Here is a 22,321-nt window from a genome sequence, read left to right on the forward strand (position 1 = left end):
TTGTGGAGAAATTTAAGAAACAAAGCTTGTGCATTACCATCACAATACACTTCAGTTTAAAGCAAATCCCTGGAAATCAGGTTTCCCTCCGAATAAGCACATTGACACTCACGGCACAGAGGTAGTCGGGTGGTCACACACAGACACACAGACACACTGACAGATACAAAAATAATTCACAGACTGGTTGTGCTGGTAGATAGAATGAACCAGCAGAAGACAGTTAAAAATTCTTTATGAGACCAAACATGTCTCAAGTGGTTTATTCAAATACTGTGGGGTTCAATCTCAAATACTGGTTACACCTATATCTATAAATCAGTGCAGTGGTTTTTTTTTTAAATCACCACAAAACATAGTCTTATGGGTGTAAAGAGAGTTTGCTCCGATAGCATCAACATCAAACTGACTGACTGTCGCTCATACGAACCAACCCACAGTCAGTCAGATCACATGCATAAATCATGTGTTCATATTACTTCATGTATTCTCAAAACCTGAGGTAAATTTCAGATCAGGCAAAGCCACCATCCCCGGCGCTAAGCTAAGAATTGCAGTCATTTCTGGGGCCATTATAACAGTTTATAACAATAGAAAATAAAACAAACTAACTGCATTGTCTTTAAACGTCCTCCAGATCTACAGAGATAAGCGTTTTCTGATCTGATGCCATGTTTTGGTGAAAATTACCAGTTCAAAGCGACGTTTGTTGTCAGAGCTGCAAGAATAACCACGTCCCCCAGGTTGGCAGAAGATTAAATCAAACCAACGTCTTTTCATCACAACCTACTCACCATGCATCATCACTACAACGATGTCACATGACATCTTTCTTTACTTCCAATTGATGAAGAGTCATAATACCTACGACTCGGCTTTGAAAGTCTCTTCTGACTGGTGCTCATCCCGCAACATGACACAACGCTGGCTCTTATATCACTGAAGGGTTTCCTTGTTTAAAGCGTTTATCTAAAGACTTTGGACTCAAGGAAACGGTATGACGACCACTTTGAAACTGCAATGATTTACATTCTGTTTTATTTGTTATTCTTAATTAAACGTTATTACAAATTTGTGGAGCTCAATGTGCTCAGAAACCTCTGCTAGGGTGACATTATTGTGCATAGACTGTGGATGACGCATGTCCACTTCCTCCCACTAACCAGAAATGAAGCCAAGGTATCCCACAAACGAACGATGCCATCTGCATCAATGGCGTCATCTGGTGCCAGATTCTGAAGTAGCCACCGTGGCACGGAGTGGTGGAATCAAGATGACTGGACATACATCCGTGTGATAAGATCCTAAAATGACAGAAACACCATTTGACAAAAACACTTTTTTTGTTGTGTATTGCCCACGTGTCATCTGCTAAATTGAGGAGGCGGGGTTTATGATCTATACTGTAGCCAACCACTTGGGGGATTGAGACAATTTGGCATCACTGATGAGGAGCTGTCACGTCGTCCATCTTTCTATGCAGACGCATGAGTGTGTTAAAATGACTTGAGAGCACCCACCCCCTACAAATCCTCCACCAAAGCAGCCCTTGTGTTGCAATTCACCTTGAAGTATGATAATCGTTTAGCGGCCCGAGATGCTCGATGGTGCGAGGCCCCGATCGACGCTGCTCGCAGCTTTAATTAACATTTAAAACTGCAGAGTTCGAAATTAGGCCACTACGGTTTAAGCAGAACCTGATTCGTTGTGATCAGATACAGAGAGCGATATGGAGACTGACGTGACAGACAAGGCCTCAATTAAACGCAGTTACCGTGCTGCTGATCAAACGGGCCTGCTGGCTCATAATTATTTTTCTTCAATCATTGTAACCCAGAAGGCAGTCGGAAGTGGAATGAGAACAAATGGCGGCCTGGCTTGTTAGCAGGATGTTTTCCCCCTTGTTAACTATAGATTTGGTGCAAAGAAATGTACATAGAAACAACTATTTACCTAATCACCATTAATCACCACACTGCTCATTAAATTTGTGCAAATCACATGCTGCGCTAGCCTGCTCTCTTCTTCCCTCATCCCTCCCGGAGTAAAAATACAGCTCAGGGAAATTGCACCCCTGATGAATATGAGGTTTTCATCCTTATAGAATTAGATTTCTGTGTCAGCTCTTTCCTACCTTGTCAGCTCTTTCACTCGACTGGAGGTATGGCTGAGGAGATGAGGCGAGAAATTCTTTAGGCCTATTTCAGCCTCATAATGGGCTGCCGATTCCCCTGCAGCCGGCGAGGGAGCTGTGCAGACGCATGCTATTTGCAGACCACATCTGTTTGTGGGAGATATCATTATATAGACAGACACAGATACATGGGAGATTTGAATCTCAGCTCTCGGAGCAGCCACAATGACTCATCTATCATCGATCATACAAACAGTGGCACGAGGTGGAGGTGGAGTGAAAGGAAGAAGTTAGATGAGGCCAGAGAGATTATCAAAGCTGGTTTTTCAAGGATGGGATGAGACAATCCAAAAGCAAGCATTGTCTTTGTGGAGATATTTTCAAAGTGTCACAGTCCCCTGGGTTGTTGAAGAGGCCGAATTCTGAAATAAGCGATGTGTGACGAAATCTGCAGTTTCATGCGGCTCCTCCCTCCCTCTGATTTCTGCCGCTTGGCTTCCCAGATAAGATTCTGAACATCAAACGTGCAGTCACTGCTCATCCCGTAACGGCAGAGATAGAGGACGAGGCTTCTCTGAGTTCGGGAGATGTTTCTTTATGGTACGTGGCCCGGCTGCGGAGATGGTGATAATGCGACACCGTCACACGCGCACATTCAATGTCAGTAACACCGCACAAAGGCGATGACACACATTGGAAGTCACACAAACATAACTAATAGAAGAACATCCAGAGATGCATGTGCACGCGAGCATATGAATGTGTTTATCTCATCAGCCCTAGAGCAGCAATTTCCGTCAAACATCTGCAGAAATAGGTTTCACTTTCATCCAAACTGCCTCTGATTCTTCTTAAACCTATTCCGAGTGTTTCATAATGAGCATCCCAAGCGTGGCTGTCTGGAAAGCTGCTAATGGAATATTTATAGAATAATTCTGGGAAATCTTGGTTATAACAAGAATCCTTGTTGTATTGAGGCAGAATCTCTGCCTCTCTACTCTGTATCTGGTATCGTGTGTCTCTTTCTTTTGGGGTCATCTCTCTGTTCTTCTCTCTGTTTTATCTTTGTGGCTCAGTGTACATACAATTTCTTTCTCTGTGCCTCCACACCTATATTTCTCTATCTAGTGCTCAACCTCAATCTTAACCTCATACCTAATGCATTGCGATAGAAGCCATGATAGAAAATTCCTCAGAACTCATCCATCCTGCGGGCTTCTTTTTGTCTGTTGAAGAAGGGATGGATCTGAGTACAATATGCATGCTGTATCCGTCTTTAATTAACATGCTTTGTATCATTCTGAGCCTTCTGACAGCCGGAAACAGCTGGAAACTCCCAAATAATTCCGTTTGGGAATAGAGCCGCGGCAACACAGCACTTCACTCCTGCTTGCAGTGCATGCAGTACAGTGTTGTCAGCAATAGTTTTAAATGAGAATTCTGCATTTTTGTTCACAAAGCTTGCAGAATAAATGTTTAATGTTCTCTTTGGCATGTACCATCTCCGGTAATGAACTGCAGGCTGATACAATTTCTCAAACGAGCCGTAGACTGCAACTTCATCCTGGCGTTTCTAAAGTGGTGCTTCAGCGTGCGTTTTTTGTTAACATGTCCCAGAGCACGTTACAGTGAAATGTAGCAAGATGCTTTCGTATAATCCAAAAATATTGACATGGTTCGAACTCCTCACTTTACTTTCCTGGTTAACCGTCAACGATTCAGGTCTTGAACAACCTATTACAGGTGTGTGTGTGTGTGTGTGTGTGTGTGTGTGTGTGTGTGTGTGTGTGTGTGTGTCATGCTCCATTTGGAGACAAATTTTCGAGTGCACACCAGCTGAATTCAGCCCCTCAGGCGATGTCTCGTCCCGGGCAGTGCATCGCCCTCAACAAGCTCCAGCAGTCAAATGAATTTGTTGATTTTAGGTAATGGCTTCATTTATAGATTGACATGTGATGGTGTCAGTTGAGGTTTTAATCCTCACAACTCTTTTTTTTATTAACAACAGATTGTTGTCTTAATGGTTTAGGGAGTTGCTTGCGTGTATAGTCAGATACTTTCCTCAGGAGTGGTTTGAGGGCAAAAATACACCTAAAGCAGGAGCAAATACTGGACTTGCATATATCAAGTGGACAGAATCATAACTTCATATGAGTTCTTACTTTACGGCATGCCAACCTACTGTATAGCACTGTTTCATAATGCATCTTCCATACACTTCATAGTAGTAATAATATGAAATTATTTCCTTGAGCTTACTTCAGCTAAGTAGCAGGAAAAATCAAGTAATGCAGTTTTTAAAGATTCTATAAAAGGGATTCAAGGAAACAATATACATGTGATGCAGATGACTAAGGCTGATGTGTCTCTCTGTCAAGGATCAGCAGTCCCCTTGTGAAACCACATTCAAATTCACAAAATCTGGCTTTTTAATTGGATCTGCACCCAAACTGCATACAGATGTCAGTGCCCAATAGTTTCTTTCCTCCCCCTGATTCCTGTCCGCGTCCTTCCACCCAGTTCAATGGTTCTGTCCATTGATTTTCGCACAATCCTGCAAACAAACAGGCACACAAAAAACTAAAAACATAGTTTCCATGGTGGAAGTAACGCTGTGGCCTGGTGAGTCTTTATCCAACAGTTTATTTTGGTGCACTTCAGACAGATTCACCAGTTGCAGCTTGACGGGTGTTTACTGCCCCCGGTGCTTTATGCATGTCTCATCTCATTTCAGTTTGGAACTTCAATCATCAGATCTCACCTGTTGTCTTTCCCAGTAACCATATGTGACACCAAATCAACCATGACTTAAATCTCAAGAGCTACCTGGAACAAGGTTTCAGGAGGGAAAAATGTGCCCTGAAAAAAGTGCTCAGCCTTGAATGTGTCCAAGTGAACTTAAGCGTAAAGGTGGGGAGGGGGGGGGGGGGGGTCTTTGTTAAACAGAGAGACAGAGGACATGACCCCGGTGACATCATTGGATCTGGCCTCAGCTGAATTTACCCAGTGTACTCAATAGCTGTTAATTTAGACATAGATTGGAAATGAGAGGTGGGACAGCACTGGGGACGTGGAGAGGGAGTGTGAGGAGGACAAAGGAGAAAGAAAGGCAAACAGCGGAGGAGGGCACCGAGTGAAATGAAGAGAGAGGGCAGTTGAGCGAGAGAGAGGAAGAGAGGAGCAGAAGAAAAGAGAGATGTCCGGGAGGCAGAGCAAGTAAATGAGTCATCTGAGTGGATCTGCTATCAGGCCTATTCTAACAACACCACAAGTGAATGGATGCCTTAAAGGTTAGGCATAAAATGACTTCTCATTTTGCTGCGATATCCCCCCAGGTAGACATTAATGCTTTAGTTATGGACTTGAGTGTAAAAGGTCCTGAGGTGACGTGTTGCCTTTCTGCTATAAACATCACAGTCCGTGTATATGCACATTGTGATTTCGACGAGGCAGGGTTGTGGTGAGAGGAGTATTTCGGTGCAAATGGTCGGTAAAGTTGATGTGATGCTACGTGTCATTCCTGCAGCCAGGTAGTCACCCTATCCACACAGCCAGCTCCCCGGGTGCTGCAGGTCACAGCTGAGACTCTGTTCAGCTCCGATCCCCCTGACCCAATTCAGTGCACACACACCCACACACACACCAAAGAAGACGTGTTTTCATAAGGCGGAACGGCAGCCAGATTCAAAACACTTACATGTGTGTCAAGCTTGGTTTCTGCTCTGTTGAGTCTGTCTCCGTCACAACTTTGCAGATGTTTTAGCCATGAGGACATGAGCTCTAAATCTGCACAAATTCTCCTCCTAGTCGTCTGGTTGGAACAGTGGGTTTTGAAATGATAATGAATCTGTGGGCCTGTTTCTCCCACATGGCACCATGTCTAGGGTGGAAACAGAAGAAATAGAATAAGCCAACCCTGGAAAGCAGCAGCATAAGATGTTTCCTTTTCTTTTCGTCAGTTGTAAAAGGAAGTTTCCGAGTGAACTAGATATCGGCCCTGTGTTTCTGAGACAAGATGAAATGATAAATAATATGAATCTGAGGTTAACGTAGCCTCCTTAAACCACACACCCAATTAAGAGTTCAAAGTCCTGTGATGTTAATCAATCTCAGGAAAGCCCAGGATATGAAATATATACACATACTCGGTCGGAGTGATGACTCACAATCACAAATGTTCCAATTTTATCAGATAATAAACGCTCGCACACTCCTGCACACGTTTCACTATCCCTGTGGGGAAATTGATTTTAAATATGCATACAAGATAGCGCATCAAAAATGAATGTCTAAATTTAACCCAAACCAAAACCTAATTTAACCCTAAAACCGGGTCTTGACACTTAAAGCTGTCTCTACCCGTCGGGACCTCATGTTTTTTTCCACCCCAGGGACACAAGTCCCCATTGGTTTGTTTGTGTTAGAGTTGAGGTCCCCACTGGGATACACACACGCGCACACACACACTCACATTTACAACGGGCAAAAAAATCACATGATGTTGTACACGCTCAGAGTCGAAGAGGGAGAGGCAGTGTACAGGTCAGATTCCACAGCAATATACCTGCAAGGACGGTGACAATCTCAAATCAGTGTGTGAACTTGACAATGACTGGTAGGACGTCAGAGGAGATGAGGCCCGAGAGCGTAGTCCTGCATCCTCTGGGCCCGGCAGCCGCCCCAGAGCCCGACCTGCTGTGCATCTTCGGGACGGGGGACCTGGGTCGCTCACTGGGCCTGCGTCTGCTCCAGTCTGGCTACAGGGTGGTGTATGGTAGTCGCAGACCTCACAGCTGTGGCCCCTTGCCTCAGGGAGCTCAGGTACAAGACACGGCATGACACTGGACTTGGGGATTTGTTGTTGGGGACAGAATGTGCAAAAAGAATTTGTGCGGCTCAAACGTGTTCATGTGTCCTGAATATGTGTGTTGTCCAGGTGTCGAGCCACGCGGCAGCAGCCCACTCCGCCAGTCTCATCTTTATTTGTGTTCACAGAGAACACTATGACTTCCTAGAGAAACTGACACATCATCTCCAAGGAAAGGTGAAGACAAGGTTGATAGTGTGGTGCAAAAAAATCCAGGGTAGTTTCTGAGGCACAGATCAGGAGCTAACATCTAACTGTATTAGTAACCTTCTAAATGAAGGATTATAATATAACTTGCCTCAGTGATATAAAACAAGTTTTTTGTTCTCAAGTAACCTTATTAATGATTCAAGCTTGCTATTAATCAATGCCCTGGTTCTTTCTTATTGTTCTACAAGTTCCACAGCAGATAAGTTGTTAGATGAGTTACAAAAAACATCGGTTCTGTATTTACTGTATATAATGTAACATAACCAAGCCAAACAAATGTAACTACTTTGAAAGATTAAATTATAAATGAAATAAAGAATAACCAAAATACAATAAAATACAGCTCTGTATTATCAAAAAATATGTCAAATAAAATATGATGTAGATAAAACATGTTTAGACAGGAATAATAAAACTCAGATTATATTGTAATAATAATGCTTTAGAATATTTAAAGTTTCGGAAAATGAAAAACCAGAAGTGTCTTTTATATTGTAACAAAGAATGGAAGATGTAAGAGATGAGTTCAGAGTTATTGCTTCAACTTCCTTTTTTTTTCTTTTTGTTTCATCTATTCCTCTGATGCTGATGCTTGGATAAAGGTGCTGGTGGATCTGAGTAACAACCTGAAGAAAGGCGTCTACCCAGAAGCCAATGCCACCTATCTGCAAAGGTAACGAATGAAGGGTGTCACAAGACAAGTTATACGGGCTAAATAAAATATATTGTTGGTTTTACATTTTGTTTTACCATTTCCAACAGTATGGTGTCCTCGCTTTTCCGTTTTTGTGAGGTGTCTTATCTGTGAGAATAAAATATTTCTTGGAAGGTGCTTCAATACACCACTTAGAGAATGAGACATCAGAACTCACCACTGAATCCAAAAAGGAGTGAAGACATTTACAGAGCTGCTGCTCCCTCTGGAGAACGGGCGGTTGTGTACCCATTCATTTGAAGGGGAAACATTGATTTTCACCATTTTGGGACCATTCCTTTCCCCCCGTCTGTGTATCTGTAACAATATCCAGTAAAGTCCATGCTGCGTGTTCTGCAGACTGGTTCCTGGAGCTGCTGTGGTGAAGGGCCTGAACACGCTGTCCGCCTGGGCCCTGCAGAACGGACTCCTGGCTGGAAAGCAGGTGAGCGGGGGGGGGGGGGGGGGGGGGGGGGGGCGGAAGTGAGGGATTTGTGAACAGATGGGAGGTGGTTCAAAGTGAATCAGAGGCAGGAAGCTTATGGAGACAAAAGACCTAAAGCAGGGGAAGATTACCATCTTGATCTTTTACATGATGTTTGACTGCGAGCAACAATCACTTCTTTCATCCTTTTCCTGGAATGCAATTGAAAAAGTGTCTCTCACACTCAATAACGGGCGACCGTCGCTTCACCACACATCCGGCGAAATTTGGGAAAGGAATTGATTTCATTTGTGCTGCTGCGGATTATTGATTTTGCCATCTCTCGCTAACAATGCCGGAGAAAATGAGGCCAGCGCTTGTATAAACACACAAACCAACACACTTTATGATGTTACAAAGTTGAAAGACCGATGTTTATTGCGGCTACCGTTTCACAGCTACAAAGAGAAACACAAACATGCCGGAACCTCTGGAGACTAAACCTGAATCTGCCTCGGATCCACTTCAACACAAACAACCCTGCACGCGCGCACACACACACACACACACACACACACACACACACACACACACACACACACACGCACACACACACACACACACACCAACACCAACACATACACCAACACACACACCAACACCAACACATACACACACACCAACACACACACATACCACTTCAGTGCTCTATTTTCTTTGAAAACAGGTAGCTGTGAGAGAGCAGGAGTGGTGTGTTCGGGTGCGTGCGTCTTTGTCTGTGCACGTGTAGGTACAGTATATGTCCACATGCACATGCTTGTAAGCGTGCACTATACTCCCCAGCCAGCAATTTGATCAGATCCACAGCAGGGTTGCGGCACCGTCACATTTACATTCAGATGGAGATTTAGTCTGTCGGCCGTCCCCTGCTGTTACTGGTGCAGTAATGTAGGGAGACATGGCTGGCTGCCCGGTCCACTTATACACACACCTGGGGGAAAACTGCTCAATCTTACTGACTCCTACTATATGCCTGTCAAACCGCTCTCTCTCTCTCTCTCCCCCTCACCCTCTCCAGCCGTCTCCATCGCTCTCACTTTTTGCGATTCCAGAATTTTTGTTTTTTTCTCGCCTCTTCTACAAACAACTTAATCGTCTTATCACAGAGCTGTGAGCGTGGTAATAAGCTTCCTCGTGGGGGAGATCTAGAAATGGGATTACATATTGAGCGGCATGCGTATACATAGCAGGCATGTGTCTTTACACACTGGAGTCAAGCACGTCCAGGGGGCTCCGTCTCAAGAAGACAGAACACAACTCTGGGAATTTGGTAGACAGACACTGTAGGTGTACACGGTGCGGTGATGCAATAGATATTCCAAACCCGACTGGTGAGTCATCTAACGCTCATCGTAGAGTGATAATTCGCCTCTGAAAGACAAAAGCTTGGTAGACTGCAGTCAAATTTGAATATTGCTTTATCTCTGAAGAAAGGCACATTTGTTTTCTGGGAATTACTAAGTGTGTTGAAGATATTTTGAAGACATCCAAGGTTACTTAAAGTGACCATGAATTCATAACTGAAATGAGTAAGCAAACATTGAGGTCATCTCAACAAGAACTGTTATCTTGTATATGAGCCATAATAAAGTAATTATCACAACTACAGCATTGACCTGGATGACCTGTTTCTTCAGTGCAAGCTAATTTGAATCCCACTGACATCATCCTGTTGCCACACTCAGTAGGTGGCCCTCCATAGACTGTATTTAAAGATAGAAGACGTATCTGCAATTCCTCTCACTATCCAGAAATTCATCTGAAATATCCTGGATACAAATGCTGCCATCTTGTGCATCTGGATCCAGAGTCTGCGCAGTAGAGATCGGTACACTAATATAGATATCCCACACTAATCGATATCCCGCACTAAAAGATATCCCATACACTAATATGGAAGATGAGGGATTTATTATCTATTCTGCAGCCAACCACCTGGTGTGATAGAGACGAGGCTGCTTCCCTTTTGGGAAACGGACATGTCCTACGTTCTTATATGCAGTCCATGGTGCTGCAGTTTACTCACGTTTAAGTAATTTTTTCTAAAACCTGCTGTGCTTCACCTTTAAAATACAATATTGGCCTGAATGTACTAATGTAAGACCAGTTTTTACATTTCGATGAATGTAAAACCAGTTTTTACATTTCACTGGAACATGGTTTGAAGCTGAGTGGTACATTCCTGTGTGGAATTGAAAAAGTAAAGTGACAAATGGACAAGCTAATCGCTGGTTTTCCTCTTTCCTTGATGTCTATTTTCATTAACATCAATGTATAATATCACCTCATACCAACCCATGACTTGCAGCGTCTTTTTAAAATCACCCCACTCTTCTATGCTCCAGGTTTACCTTTGTGGAGACAGTGCAGAAGCAAAGCAGGCAGTAGCAGGCATGGCCACCAAGCTGGGTCTCTCAGTTCTGGATAGAGGGTCCCTGTCTGCGGCCAGAGAACTGGAGGACTTCCCCCTGCGGCTGTTCCCTGAGTGGAGGCTGCCTCTGCGCGTGGCTGTCGGCCTCACCGCCTTCTTCTTCTTCTACCTGCTCCTCAGAGACGTCATCTACGCGTACGTTGAACAGGACAAAGACATCTCCTACAGGATCATGGTCACCCTGGGCAACAAGGTAAAGATTTGCTTCCTTGTGGTTGTATTGTCCAGTTGTCTGCCGCTTTGTGTTCCCATCAGAAGATGTGCACTTTGTTCCTCTTCCAGGTGTTTCCCATTGTGTCCCTCATCATGTTGTCCCTGTGCTACCTGCCTGGTGTCATGGCTGCCGTCCTTCAGCTCTACAGAGGAACCAAATACAAGTCAGACACCACAACACGACTAAAATGTTCACATTGCGAATGAATTGTGCGTGTGTGTGTGTGTGTGTGTGTAAAGACACTTTTGCATGTTCCAGACGTTTCCCGGATTGGCTGGACCGCTGGATGGTGTGCAGGAAGCAGATGGGGCTGCTTGCGCTGGCCTTTGCGTTTCTCCACACCATCTACACCTTCATGACTCCCCTTCGCTATAACGTCAGATACAAACTCATCTCGCTGGTGGTGGATGAGGTACAGCACGCCGGCTCCAACCTCTTGCACCATTCCCGCAGTCCTGTGCATCGAGGAACGCGGCAGGGAAACTATCATTAAGTAGGAGATTCACAGTGTGTCTCTTTGTGTGTCTGTCTCTCTCTCCCTCTGTCTCTCAGATGAAGAAAAATAAAACCACCCCGTTTTACTTTGATGACACAGAGGCATGGGGCACAGACTCATTCTTTATGCTGGGTATCCTGGGCTTCTTTCTTTACGTCCTGCTAGGACTAACATCCCTGCCCTCGGTGGGAGGCTCCCTCAGCTGGAGAGAGTTCAGCTTCATTCAGGTCAGAGCGCAGCTGGAAACATGCCGTGCTTTATGTGCATGTGGAGTGTGGAGTGTGGGCGTGTGTGTGCTTGTGTTCACCTTTAGGCCTTTAGACATAATCAGTCACAGGCCTACTATCAGTGTTTTGATAATCTGTCTTTGTGGTAGTCTGTGTTTGGAGTTTCCAAGTTTCCATCAGAATCATTAAACTGTTGTAGAGGCAATATGTCACAGGCACTCACTTCCCCAGAGCCTAGTTAACCAACTGCCGAACACAGGCACACACAGCGAAGGCCTGGCTGACTTCAGTCCAGGATTTTAAATGTTAAGTTATTCATTAAATAGAATTATTATACCTGGTATAATCCCCAGTGAGGATATTGTTAATGCAGGTCACAGGTCCATTTGTGTAAAGGTCAGATCCGTTGGTAGATCCCAGATAGGGAATGAAAGTCAGAGATAGAGGTCAAGGTCAAGATAACTCATATGATCTGGTGGGAAGAGTTATGAAAGATACATATAAAACAGTAGTATCAATTTAAAGTGGGTTTTTTGTGCAGTTATGGTTGAGGTTATCAAAAAAAGTTGTATGTTTCTCGTGTTAATGCGCGCAGCAGAAGGATTTGCTCTTTCTAAACAGGTTAAATAAGATCCATGATTATCATTACGAGGGCACAGTTCATTACTGCACAACATTAATATGAATGTTTCCTTATTGTGCCATTTGCACTCATTGTAATGCGCGGGGGATGAGAACATCAGCAGCCAGACGCTAGAAATGTAAATTAAAGAACATTATCCTAGTAATTAACAATAACCGAGCCTCAAAGGCCACCGGCGCTACAAAACCAATTATTCTGGAACGGCTGAGAAACAATTTATATTCTGAGATTATTATGATGCTTGAGGATTCAACACCATCACTGGAAATATCCCGACGTCCATCTTTAACATTGTCAGAACAACAACTTCGGAATAAGGTTTGGTTGAGGAAGCTGGATTCTGAATATGTTTTAATCATCCATCCATTATCTATACGGCTGGTCCTTGGAGGATTAGTTGGGGGGGTGGGCTTAAGTTGGGGTACTCGTGGTTGCCGGTCTATCGCCGGGCAGATATACACAGACAGCCATTGAAACATTCCCTCCTAAGGACTATAGATTTATATGGAGTTTTTCCACTCTTATCGACCACTCATAGCTTTTTGCATTACAAGTCCCACTGACCCATTCCCACACATTCATACAGCACCTCTATACACAGCGCTTTTTCCATCACACTATATTCACACACTGTGGGCACAGCATTCAAGAGCAATTTCAGTGTCTTGCCCAAGACTGCAGACCAGCGACCTTATGTTAGTGGACAACCCTCTCTACACTTAGTTATTTAGTGTCACCTCACGGTAAGAGGGTTCTTTCTATTTCCACTTTCCTGGGGCCTTTCAGTGTTGAGTTTGCATGTTCCACATGTTCTAACATGACTTCCTCCCACAGTCCAAAGTCCAATTTTAGAGACACATTAGAGTGACGTAAATTGAAGACTTAAAACTGTTGTTGGGTGTGAATGGTTGTTTGTCTCTGTATGTCAAACCCGTGATACGCTGGTGCGGGGTGTAACCTGTCTATTACCAGCTGGTTCCAGTTTCTATGTAGACGAAGGATCTGTGTGTCAATGTTCTTCAATCTGAAGTAAAACTGTCTGTTTCCACCTTTCAGACTGACTGAATATTCACTGTATAGACATTAGGCATGATCTTATCTTATCTAAACTGTGACACTAGTGTTTTGATATTTTCCTGTTTTCTTCCCCTCAGTCTAAGCTGGGCCACTTGACCCTGTTCATCTGCACTTCGCATGGCTACATCTACGGCTGGAACAAATTTCTCAGTCCCTCTACATACAAATGGTACACTCCTCCGGGCTACATGCTCTGCCTGATCGTGCCGTCTGTGGTGTTGGTGTTCAAGCTGCTGCTCCTCCTTCCCTGCGTGGACCGCACGCTCACCCGCATCCGACAGGGCTGGGAGAGGAACCAGCCGAGTGAGGAGACGGGTGAGATCAAGGCCACCAACCTGTGAACTGTGATCATGGAGTTCGTCAAATACTGTGGGTTGATTACTGACAGTTTTTCTTTATTCATTCATTTTGATGAGGATCAAACTGAATGTACATAACTACATATTTTAGGAATACAGGTTTTTCCTAAAATAAATAGCCACAAAGTACCCTCAATTATTTATAATATTCTCATTTTGCAAATATTGAGTGTTTCATTGTTTTAGGTTAGAATGAGGAATACATCATAAAACATACCCACATATAATAACCTGTGCTCTGTTGGTGTGGGATTGTGTCCCTTTGAGAACATTTCTTTTTATTTCATCCAAATATAAACACATCTCTGTGGATAATTACCGTTGATCGTTGCATTTGAGTTTTGGAAAACAAAGCATGTTTTGTGCGGTTTATCTTTTTCACAGGATGTGGTGAAAAATAGATTGATATCCCCTGCTGAAATCCATTGTTTTAATAAAGGTATGCGCAATACTCTCCTCCCGCTTCAAGCGGTGCGGCTGCATCCCTGAGGTTGCTCTCTTCTCAGGATGTTATTGATCTCCCTGTTTTTCGAACACAAATTTGCTGCTCAAACCTGCCTCCCTCTCAAGGGTGTGAGAACGTGTTCAAACACACACACACAGAGATAAACACACACACACACAGGTTCATAGAAAACGAGAAAGAGAGTGAGAGTAAGCTAATTGTATCATGGCATACAGAGCCAACACACGTGCGCAAACAGCTCCAAGCATACAAGTGCCAAAAAGCAGAGTGTGTAACAGTGGACAACGCGTTTGGTTGCCAAAAGTAAACTCTGGAATACATAACAAGTGAGATACAAATTTAAAGAAAAGATTTAAAACTGGTTTACAGACGTTATTACACTAATTACCTGATCGAGCAGTGAAAGTGAGACGAGGGGATTAGAGCAGCTTTAACCATGACAGTGTCTGCTGCCAGAAAAGGCAATTTTATTTTTACATCACAAAAAGGTTTTTGCAAACACGGGTTCTAAATCAGGTCAACGATATTATAAGATGAGAACACAACACAACTTTTAGATTTAAAAGAGTTAAACTGAAAATGTTTTAACTTCTTCTAAGTAGTACCTCCACCAAGACCCGATCTGCACGAACACACACAAATATAATACCAGTCCCCTTAATGTCAGAATTTTTCCATCAAGAAACATGAATAATGCTTTCATAGCTCAAGGGAAATTTTGAAAAATACCCTAACGACAAGCATAAACGTTGAAGAAAGTATATTTTTTAATGGATCAGCCCCCTTATCTGGATCTGCACCATTGAATGTGTTCTTTCCTGACCCACAACACATTCTTCCATCAGTAATTTTTTTCCCCATAATCCTGTGATGAACAAACAGAAACGAATCAGGACGGTGGTAAAGAGAAATGCAAGCGAAGGCCTGTCACTGTTCATTAGTGGAATGTGTAGATTGTTCTTTTTGTATCAATAGTTTGATGCAGAGCAGTTTTCAGGGTCTGTGGGGAAACAGCTTAAAGAAAAGAGGTGTTCACCACTGGTAGACAGACCTGAGGCAATGCATATTGGACATATTTTTGAAAAAGCCTGTTTGCAGAATATGAAGGCAGAGAATTGATTTTAAGTGGACACTGGGGTCACACACGTCCTGTATACCTGAGACCGAGGCGCCGACTGATTGTATAATTTTCCTGGATTTTGTCGGTGGAGGAAAATTCAATGTGGGCCCCGGTGGACAGAAGTTCAGAAGCTGCTGCCAGAGGATAAGTCTGTCGATGGTGGCAAACAAGGCCCATGCACTTCGTTACGGCTCCGACTGGTGATGTCAGAGAACACACACCAGCCTTGCACTTTTCTTATCTCCAAATTTAGAGAAAGCCTGGATTCATATTTAATTGGAGCATCCAGTGATCTGTTCCTCTGTGATAGTGCCGTCAAAGACAACACAGGAGGGATCTGAGAGAGCAACTTCAGGCACACACAACCTCAGGGAAGTTCAGACCGTCGGAGGGGATAGAGTTCAGAGGGTTTCCTTTGTAGAGTGTGAACTACTGAGACGGCCCATAGACAGCACAACACATTTCTTCTGCAGGGTTGTTGACATCGATGTTAAATTCACAATCACAAAAATAACCACACGATCAAATTTAAGACAGATTGGAAAAATCAGTTAGGCAAACACAAAAAAAAAGCATGTGGCCTGTGGGTATTCAGGGACATAGCTTGAAAAGAGGGAATTAAGATGAAGGGCGATATATTTAAAAGAAATCAAATTTCATTTTTTACTTGCATTAAATGGGAACAAGGGGGCAGCTGCACCTGCTTATGCATTCTCAAAACTTCACAACACTAAAGATTGGAGGGAGGGGGCCGACTCGATAAGAACAGCTGCACTCATATCTGGGTCTGACCGAGCTTCACTCAAAACATGGAATCGAGGTTGTGCTGGATAATAATTGATTGAAATGTTATTTTTTTCCTGCCAGAGAACAGGTGTTAATTAAATCCAGATTGAACGTGTTACAGGAGTTACGTGTCCAGTTCATTTCTTCACCTTGGGACCAACTGTGGCTGCCGAGGAGCGAATGCTAAATTTGATATTGCCCTTGCTGTGCGGCAGATCGGCCTCTCTCTTTGTATGACCTGTCGGGGCAGGGACCGGGGAAAGTTTCACTTGGCCCAGGCTTGTCCTGTGAAGAGTCATATGTGTCATTAGCCCTGGAGCCTGGATCTGGAACACATCCGTCAGAGACACAAACAAATGAGCGTGCTCTGCTTTTAACAGGCTGAGGATGAAAAAGGCAACGTCTTTTTCTTCTTTTTCTTTGCCCGAAGCAGAATGTTCAGTCGCAGTTATCCCTGTTATCTCGTATCTAAAACAATTATCTGCACTCACAATCTGCGATCCCTCACACCCCCTCCCATTGTATTATTCTCCCATTACCAAGGAGCCGCTGTTAATTTTAGCCTGTTTCCTGCTGTTTGTTTGTGTGTGTGTGTGTGTGTGTGTGTGGGTGTGTGTGTGTTTGCGTGAGTGTGTTTGTGCCCCTGTGTGTACGATGACACACAAATGCGGTAGAGGATTCCAATATTGCCCTTGGTGAGAATTAAGATGTGGCAACACAGGGAAAAGCTGTGAAACAGGCGAACATACAGTCATTATTTCCCCTCACGTTTAATTTCACTCACCTAGACAACCTTGAAACCCGTAATAAGATTATGTGTGTGCAGCCATGAAGGGTCAACTCGATGTGAGCATAAATAATCAGCAGAAATTTGTGGGTAAGGACACAGATCATGGGCCACGTTTAATAAAAGGATTCATTCATGATTCATCCGTGAGGCACTCGTCTGCTGAGTGAAGATAACAAGGCTGATATCTATCTGAATGTTTCTCTTGGAAACAGCACAGTGCTGTATGGTTTGGACCTAGTTTGTCATTTTGAGATTTCGCTTTTTCACAAAATTATTGTTGCACTAAATAAGTTCACATTATTTGTCTATGCAGTTGTAAGGAAACAGTTTTTGCTTTTATGTAGTTACATTTTTAAATTATGTGTAAATTATGAAAATTCCTTTTTCTCATGATGTTTTGTCTCAATAGTATTTCCCTGATAGAGATACAAGGTTGTGCCGACATTCAAAATTCATTCGATAAAAAAGAATTGAGTTGATACATAAAGAAAGAATAATAATACACAGAAAAATCTTGAAAGCGTTTTACTCTAAAGAAGAAACCTTTCTTTTGAATAAAATCAATTTGATCTTTTGTTGAATTCATTTCCTTTTTACCGTCTTCTGTGAACTCTGAATTACGTGAACTGCAGGTTCAAAGAAAAACCCAGACCTGAAATAAATGAAAGTCTTTTCCCACATGGTAAATCTTGACATACTCTTTTTTTTCATACAGATCAGAAAGCCCAACTCTATAGTGCCGGAGGTTTCCATTTACCTCAGCACAGCACGGAGCACATGCACCTTGGCCTCGGTTACCAAGGGGGCAAATGGCATCCCAAGCACATTGTCTGGTGGATTAGACCTTGACAGTGCTCAAACTCTCAGTCTCCCAGGCTGTTGAGGTAAAAGTTGCCCTCCATTACATCAGGAAGCAGCCAGGGTACCACAGGGGGCTTTTCTGAGTTCTCACGGAGCACATACCACTAAATTGATTCGGCAGGAATGTCAAAAGAGAGGTATTTAGGGTGAGTGGAGTAACCTCTGCAGCTCTTATCACGCAGCCTAATTTATCGTGAAAGTCCCCGGAGGTTTGCGAGTAGCCTGCAGCATCACTAGAGCCATGTAGCAAATGTAACAGTTCCTTTACCGAGGAAAACTTGGTGAAACTGATGAAAGACTAATGAAAGCTGGTGAATTTAAGCGTCCCCCACATGTACCGATGACCGATAAGGGGCCGTTTGTCTTTGCAGACCTAGAGACCTGGTGTGTGCATGCAGCTGAATGTAAAGAACTGAGCTGTGTTTCCTCCTTTTTAAATGAGAGTTATTAACAAGTGTAGATTCCTGATTACTAAGCATTTTCAAAGCAGTAAGCACCGAGGAAATTGAACAGCTAGAGCCCACATGCATCCATAAAGATCGACCTATTATTCACAAAGGGGTTTGGGTTAAGTCATGTGATGAACACTGTGCGCATTAGAATACAATAATAAGCAGGAGCACTGCTGCACTTAATTGTACAGATTTGCACTTGAGCAGTCATGAGCAATACCACTGAGACACATTAGGAAAAAGAATAATCTGAAGTCATAAAAAGTTAAGTGAAGAAGCCATAAAACGTATATATAGTATATATAGATACAAGCCACCATATACTATTAAAATCCAGGAGGTCTCACTAGGGCTGTTAAAACCACAAGCTGGATTCATGTATTTTCTTCAAGTGAACGTTGTCAAAACTTTTGGAAAAGTGTTTTAATAAAAATCCTGTTGATCTGACATTGTTTTTCCAATTTCCTTTTCTTTAATGCAGATGTTCTTCGAGCTCTGGCCCCTGCTGCTTTTCTATTCTGTGAGGCAGTTTACTGTAATCGTGAATTAAATGTGTGTCTGACTCTGATACTGTTTGCCAAGTGATAATTACTTTTTGAAGTATGATTGGCTCCGATTTTGGTCCCATTTTGATCCCAGCAGGAGTTGTAGTTTTCTCTGAGAGAAAGGCGACGGGGCTTCCTGCAGGCTGACGCAGGAACTGAAGCCGCCCCGGTGCCTTCATGGGCTGAAATCATGAGGCAGAAGAGAAGTGAAATTGAACAGATTGAATGCACAAAGAGGAGCTCTTATCTGCAAACAGGAGACGCTGCAAGGTGACTGAGAGTTTGATCACGCTCCAGAAACATGCCGGAGATTATGGAACATTTGTTGCGGCTGCACGAAAGTAAGTTTAACCGCTGTCAGGGGCCTAGGATGCTTTCCACTGATATAGAATATTAGTAAAGGTGCAATAGAGATAGGTTGTCTCACTGCGTTATCACTAATACAGAATCATGTGTCCAGCCGACACTTTGATGGCCTGATGCTGTGATATTTTGATGAGGGACCGGTGTGAGCCCTCTGTTGCTTTTTTGCAGTATGCCCAAAATTGCCATGATTGTACCTGTGCCCCTGTACACATCTCCAAGTGAGACCGCGCTACAGAGCAGAATGGGCCATTTTTAACAAAGTCTCCTGAAAACACGACTCAGAAGGGTGACAAATGTATATTATGTGGAAAAAAAATGATATTTTGATATTTGTGCAAACATTTGGGTACCCACAAATCTCTGTTCAAATCCACACACAAATGATATATGTATTCCTAGGCAACCGTACAGAGGTGCTAAGTGTTCTGTATAAGAGGCAAGGAGTTGTTCTGTCCACGAAGAAAAACATCATTGCTACCTTGAAATTACACATGAAATGTCCCAGTTTTCCACCAGCACTTAAAGTAAAAGTTTCAAAAATCTACCTGCAAATGTAGCCTGATCCATTTCTGACTACCCGAGAGAATGGATAAATAGTTGTACACACTAGGTACATTTTATACATTTTTAGGTGAAAGAACACAAATCTATTTAAAAAGAATTGACTCTAATTCCTCTTCTGACATGCATCTCTATAGATTACTAACATTTGTATTGGTTATGCTAGATTGATTGAGAATATTTCTTTCTTTCTTAGTTTTGTATTCATGCTCGCACATTGATCTTGTGTCATTAACATCCTCATTGGCCTTTCTGCTCTGTCAAAACAAGAATACCATGTCCTCTCTGCAGAGGACGGACGACTGCAGCTCCGAGCTGTTTCACGGTGAACAACATCTGATCGGCCTGAGGGATGAACACTGGAGACGGATCAGACTGAGATGACCAGACACTGAACTCGGAGGGGGGGGGAGTGTGTCTGAGGGAGGGGGGGGGGGGGGGGGTCTCTAACCAAAGCAAATGCCATTGTGAAGTTGTAAGGTTTTGTTTTATATATTTATATAAGGTTCTGTTTTCACCCTATTACTCTATTCAGCCGGGATTTATCAGAAAAATATGCACGTGGATAAAGTAAATGCAAGATATATTATAAGGCTGAACTCTGTGTGTGTTAAAATTGCGTTGTGCTTGCCAGAGTTTTTACTTAGGTTGGGTTTTTAGACATTTCTCTTAATGTGATCATGTCAGTAAACTTTAGAAATGTCCTGATCTGTTTAATGCTAAAAAGAGTGTTGGTTTGATGGTTGCTCTGTTTGTTTGATTGTCATTAGGAATACATAGAAAACGAAATGACCGATTTCCATGAAACCTGGAGGGATAGGTCTCGGGTGAAGAAAAGTTCGAACACATCTGGACAAAGGAGGGGATCCAGGAGTTTTTCCCCTTCAACTTTTAAGCCAATGACTTGTGTTTCTTGACTTGAAAAAAGATCTAACATATGTAGGAGACTGATATCAATGAAGGCGCTAAATTCAGTGCAGCTTGACTGAATTGGAGGGGCATGTTGAACATTGGCAGAGTCCTGTGATACCATTCTCGTTAGACAAATCTAAACAGTGCATCTGAGACAATTTCTCTCTGTCAACTTTGTTTACAAATCAATAAACGTGCAGACTTAATGTGTAACATCTTTATTTCAGTGTGTGTGCGTATGTAAGTGTTTGTGTGGTGCTAGTCTTGTTGGAGGGATTAGCAGAGGACACCACTAGCCCCAGCAGGTGTTGTAGCTCAGAGATGTGAACAAGCTGCAGTTATAGGACAGTGGACTAGAAATGAGAACTATTGCATAAGCACACAAATAGAGATAAGAACTGCACATAAATAGAGATAAGATAGATAATTATTGTTTTTCAGGTTCATTACAGTAGAATGGGACAAGCTGAGCTGTATTGAGACAAGACTTTTAGCTGCACGAGTGTCCCTCTTTTATTTAGCACACAAACTAAACGTGCAGGTACTGTCACTGAGTAAATATAGTGCCACAAGGTAGCACACGAGGACCAGCTGTGACTTCGATTCAGATCGGAAAACTTGTGTGCAGGTGTGGAAACACGGCAAGTGTTGGTAGGTGCAAAACAGAAATCAATCAGATAATGGAGCCGATGCAGAGGGGGAAACCGGAGAGGACGTAGCAGCCGTCGCTACGACACACAGCTTGGTGCTACAGGAGAAGTACGCAGCTCCTTGTTTTTAGCCCAAAGCAGAACATTTAGTCAGAGACATCCTGTTATCTGGCATCTAACAACATTATCTACACACATAATCTGCAATCTGCAAACCCTTACACCCTCTCGCAATGTTTGATTCTCCCATTACCAAAGAGACTCTGTTAATTTTAGCCTGTTTCCTGCTGTTGGGGTGCAAGTGTGTGTGTGTGTGTGTGTGTGTATGTGTGTGTGTGTGTGCTGATGTGTAAATGAGATACCAATATTGCCTTGGGAACAAATTATCATGTATCCACATGCGGAGAAGCTGTGAAACAAGCTAACTTACCTTCATCATTCCCACTCATGTTTAATTTACACACCTAGACAACCTTGAAACCCATAATAAGATTACGTGTGTCCAGCCGTGAAGGGTCGACTCGATACGAACATAAATAACCAGTTTGAGGAAAAAAGATCAGGGACCGCGGCCAATCAAGAGTTTGTCCAGGATTCATCTGTGAAATACATTTTTAAATATGGAATTGCACCAGGAGAACTGTGATATTCAAATCTGTACTAATATGGCTGTAAAATAAATCCACTTTCGTCTCAAGTAAATATGAAATATTGAGTCATATTATAAGTTATATTATACATTTTCAGATGTTCACATGAAGTTAAGATGCATTCATGTTAAGGTTGTTACTCATTTTACAAAGGCTGTATCCAAAAATGTTGCAGCTATGTCTTATTGTTTGACTGTGGGGCCAAGCAAGAGCTGGTATACGCATCAAGAACATCAAGTCTAACTTAATCAGAATAACACACAGATAATAAAAAAACCCGGTGACAATCAACTTGAAACAGGAAGCTTTTTGTGATTTTTATAACC

At 42.9% G+C, this 22,321-nt stretch overlaps 1 protein-coding gene across 1 annotated transcript; it reads left to right on the forward strand.

Annotated features, from left to right (window-relative positions):
• Nucleotides 1-6,742: 6,742 nt before the first annotated feature.
• On the forward strand, nt 6,743-20,152 carry LOC133964748 (metalloreductase STEAP4-like). The gene is made up of 10 exons (XM_062398986.1): nt 6,743-6,955; nt 7,071-7,178; nt 7,814-7,884; nt 8,266-8,350; nt 10,735-11,013; nt 11,103-11,197; nt 11,293-11,446; nt 11,587-11,757; nt 13,555-13,792; nt 20,054-20,152. Exons 1-10 carry the CDS (start codon nt 6,743-6,745, stop codon nt 20,110-20,112), a joined length of 1,473 nt encoding a protein of 490 aa, XP_062254970.1. The 3' UTR covers nt 20,113-20,152.
• The last annotated feature ends 2,169 nt before the right edge of the window (nt 20,153-22,321 follow it).

This window comes from Platichthys flesus, chromosome 11, assembly GCF_949316205.1.
Source record: "Platichthys flesus chromosome 11, fPlaFle2.1, whole genome shotgun sequence".
Lineage (NCBI taxonomy): Eukaryota > Metazoa > Chordata > Actinopteri > Pleuronectiformes > Pleuronectidae > Platichthys > Platichthys flesus.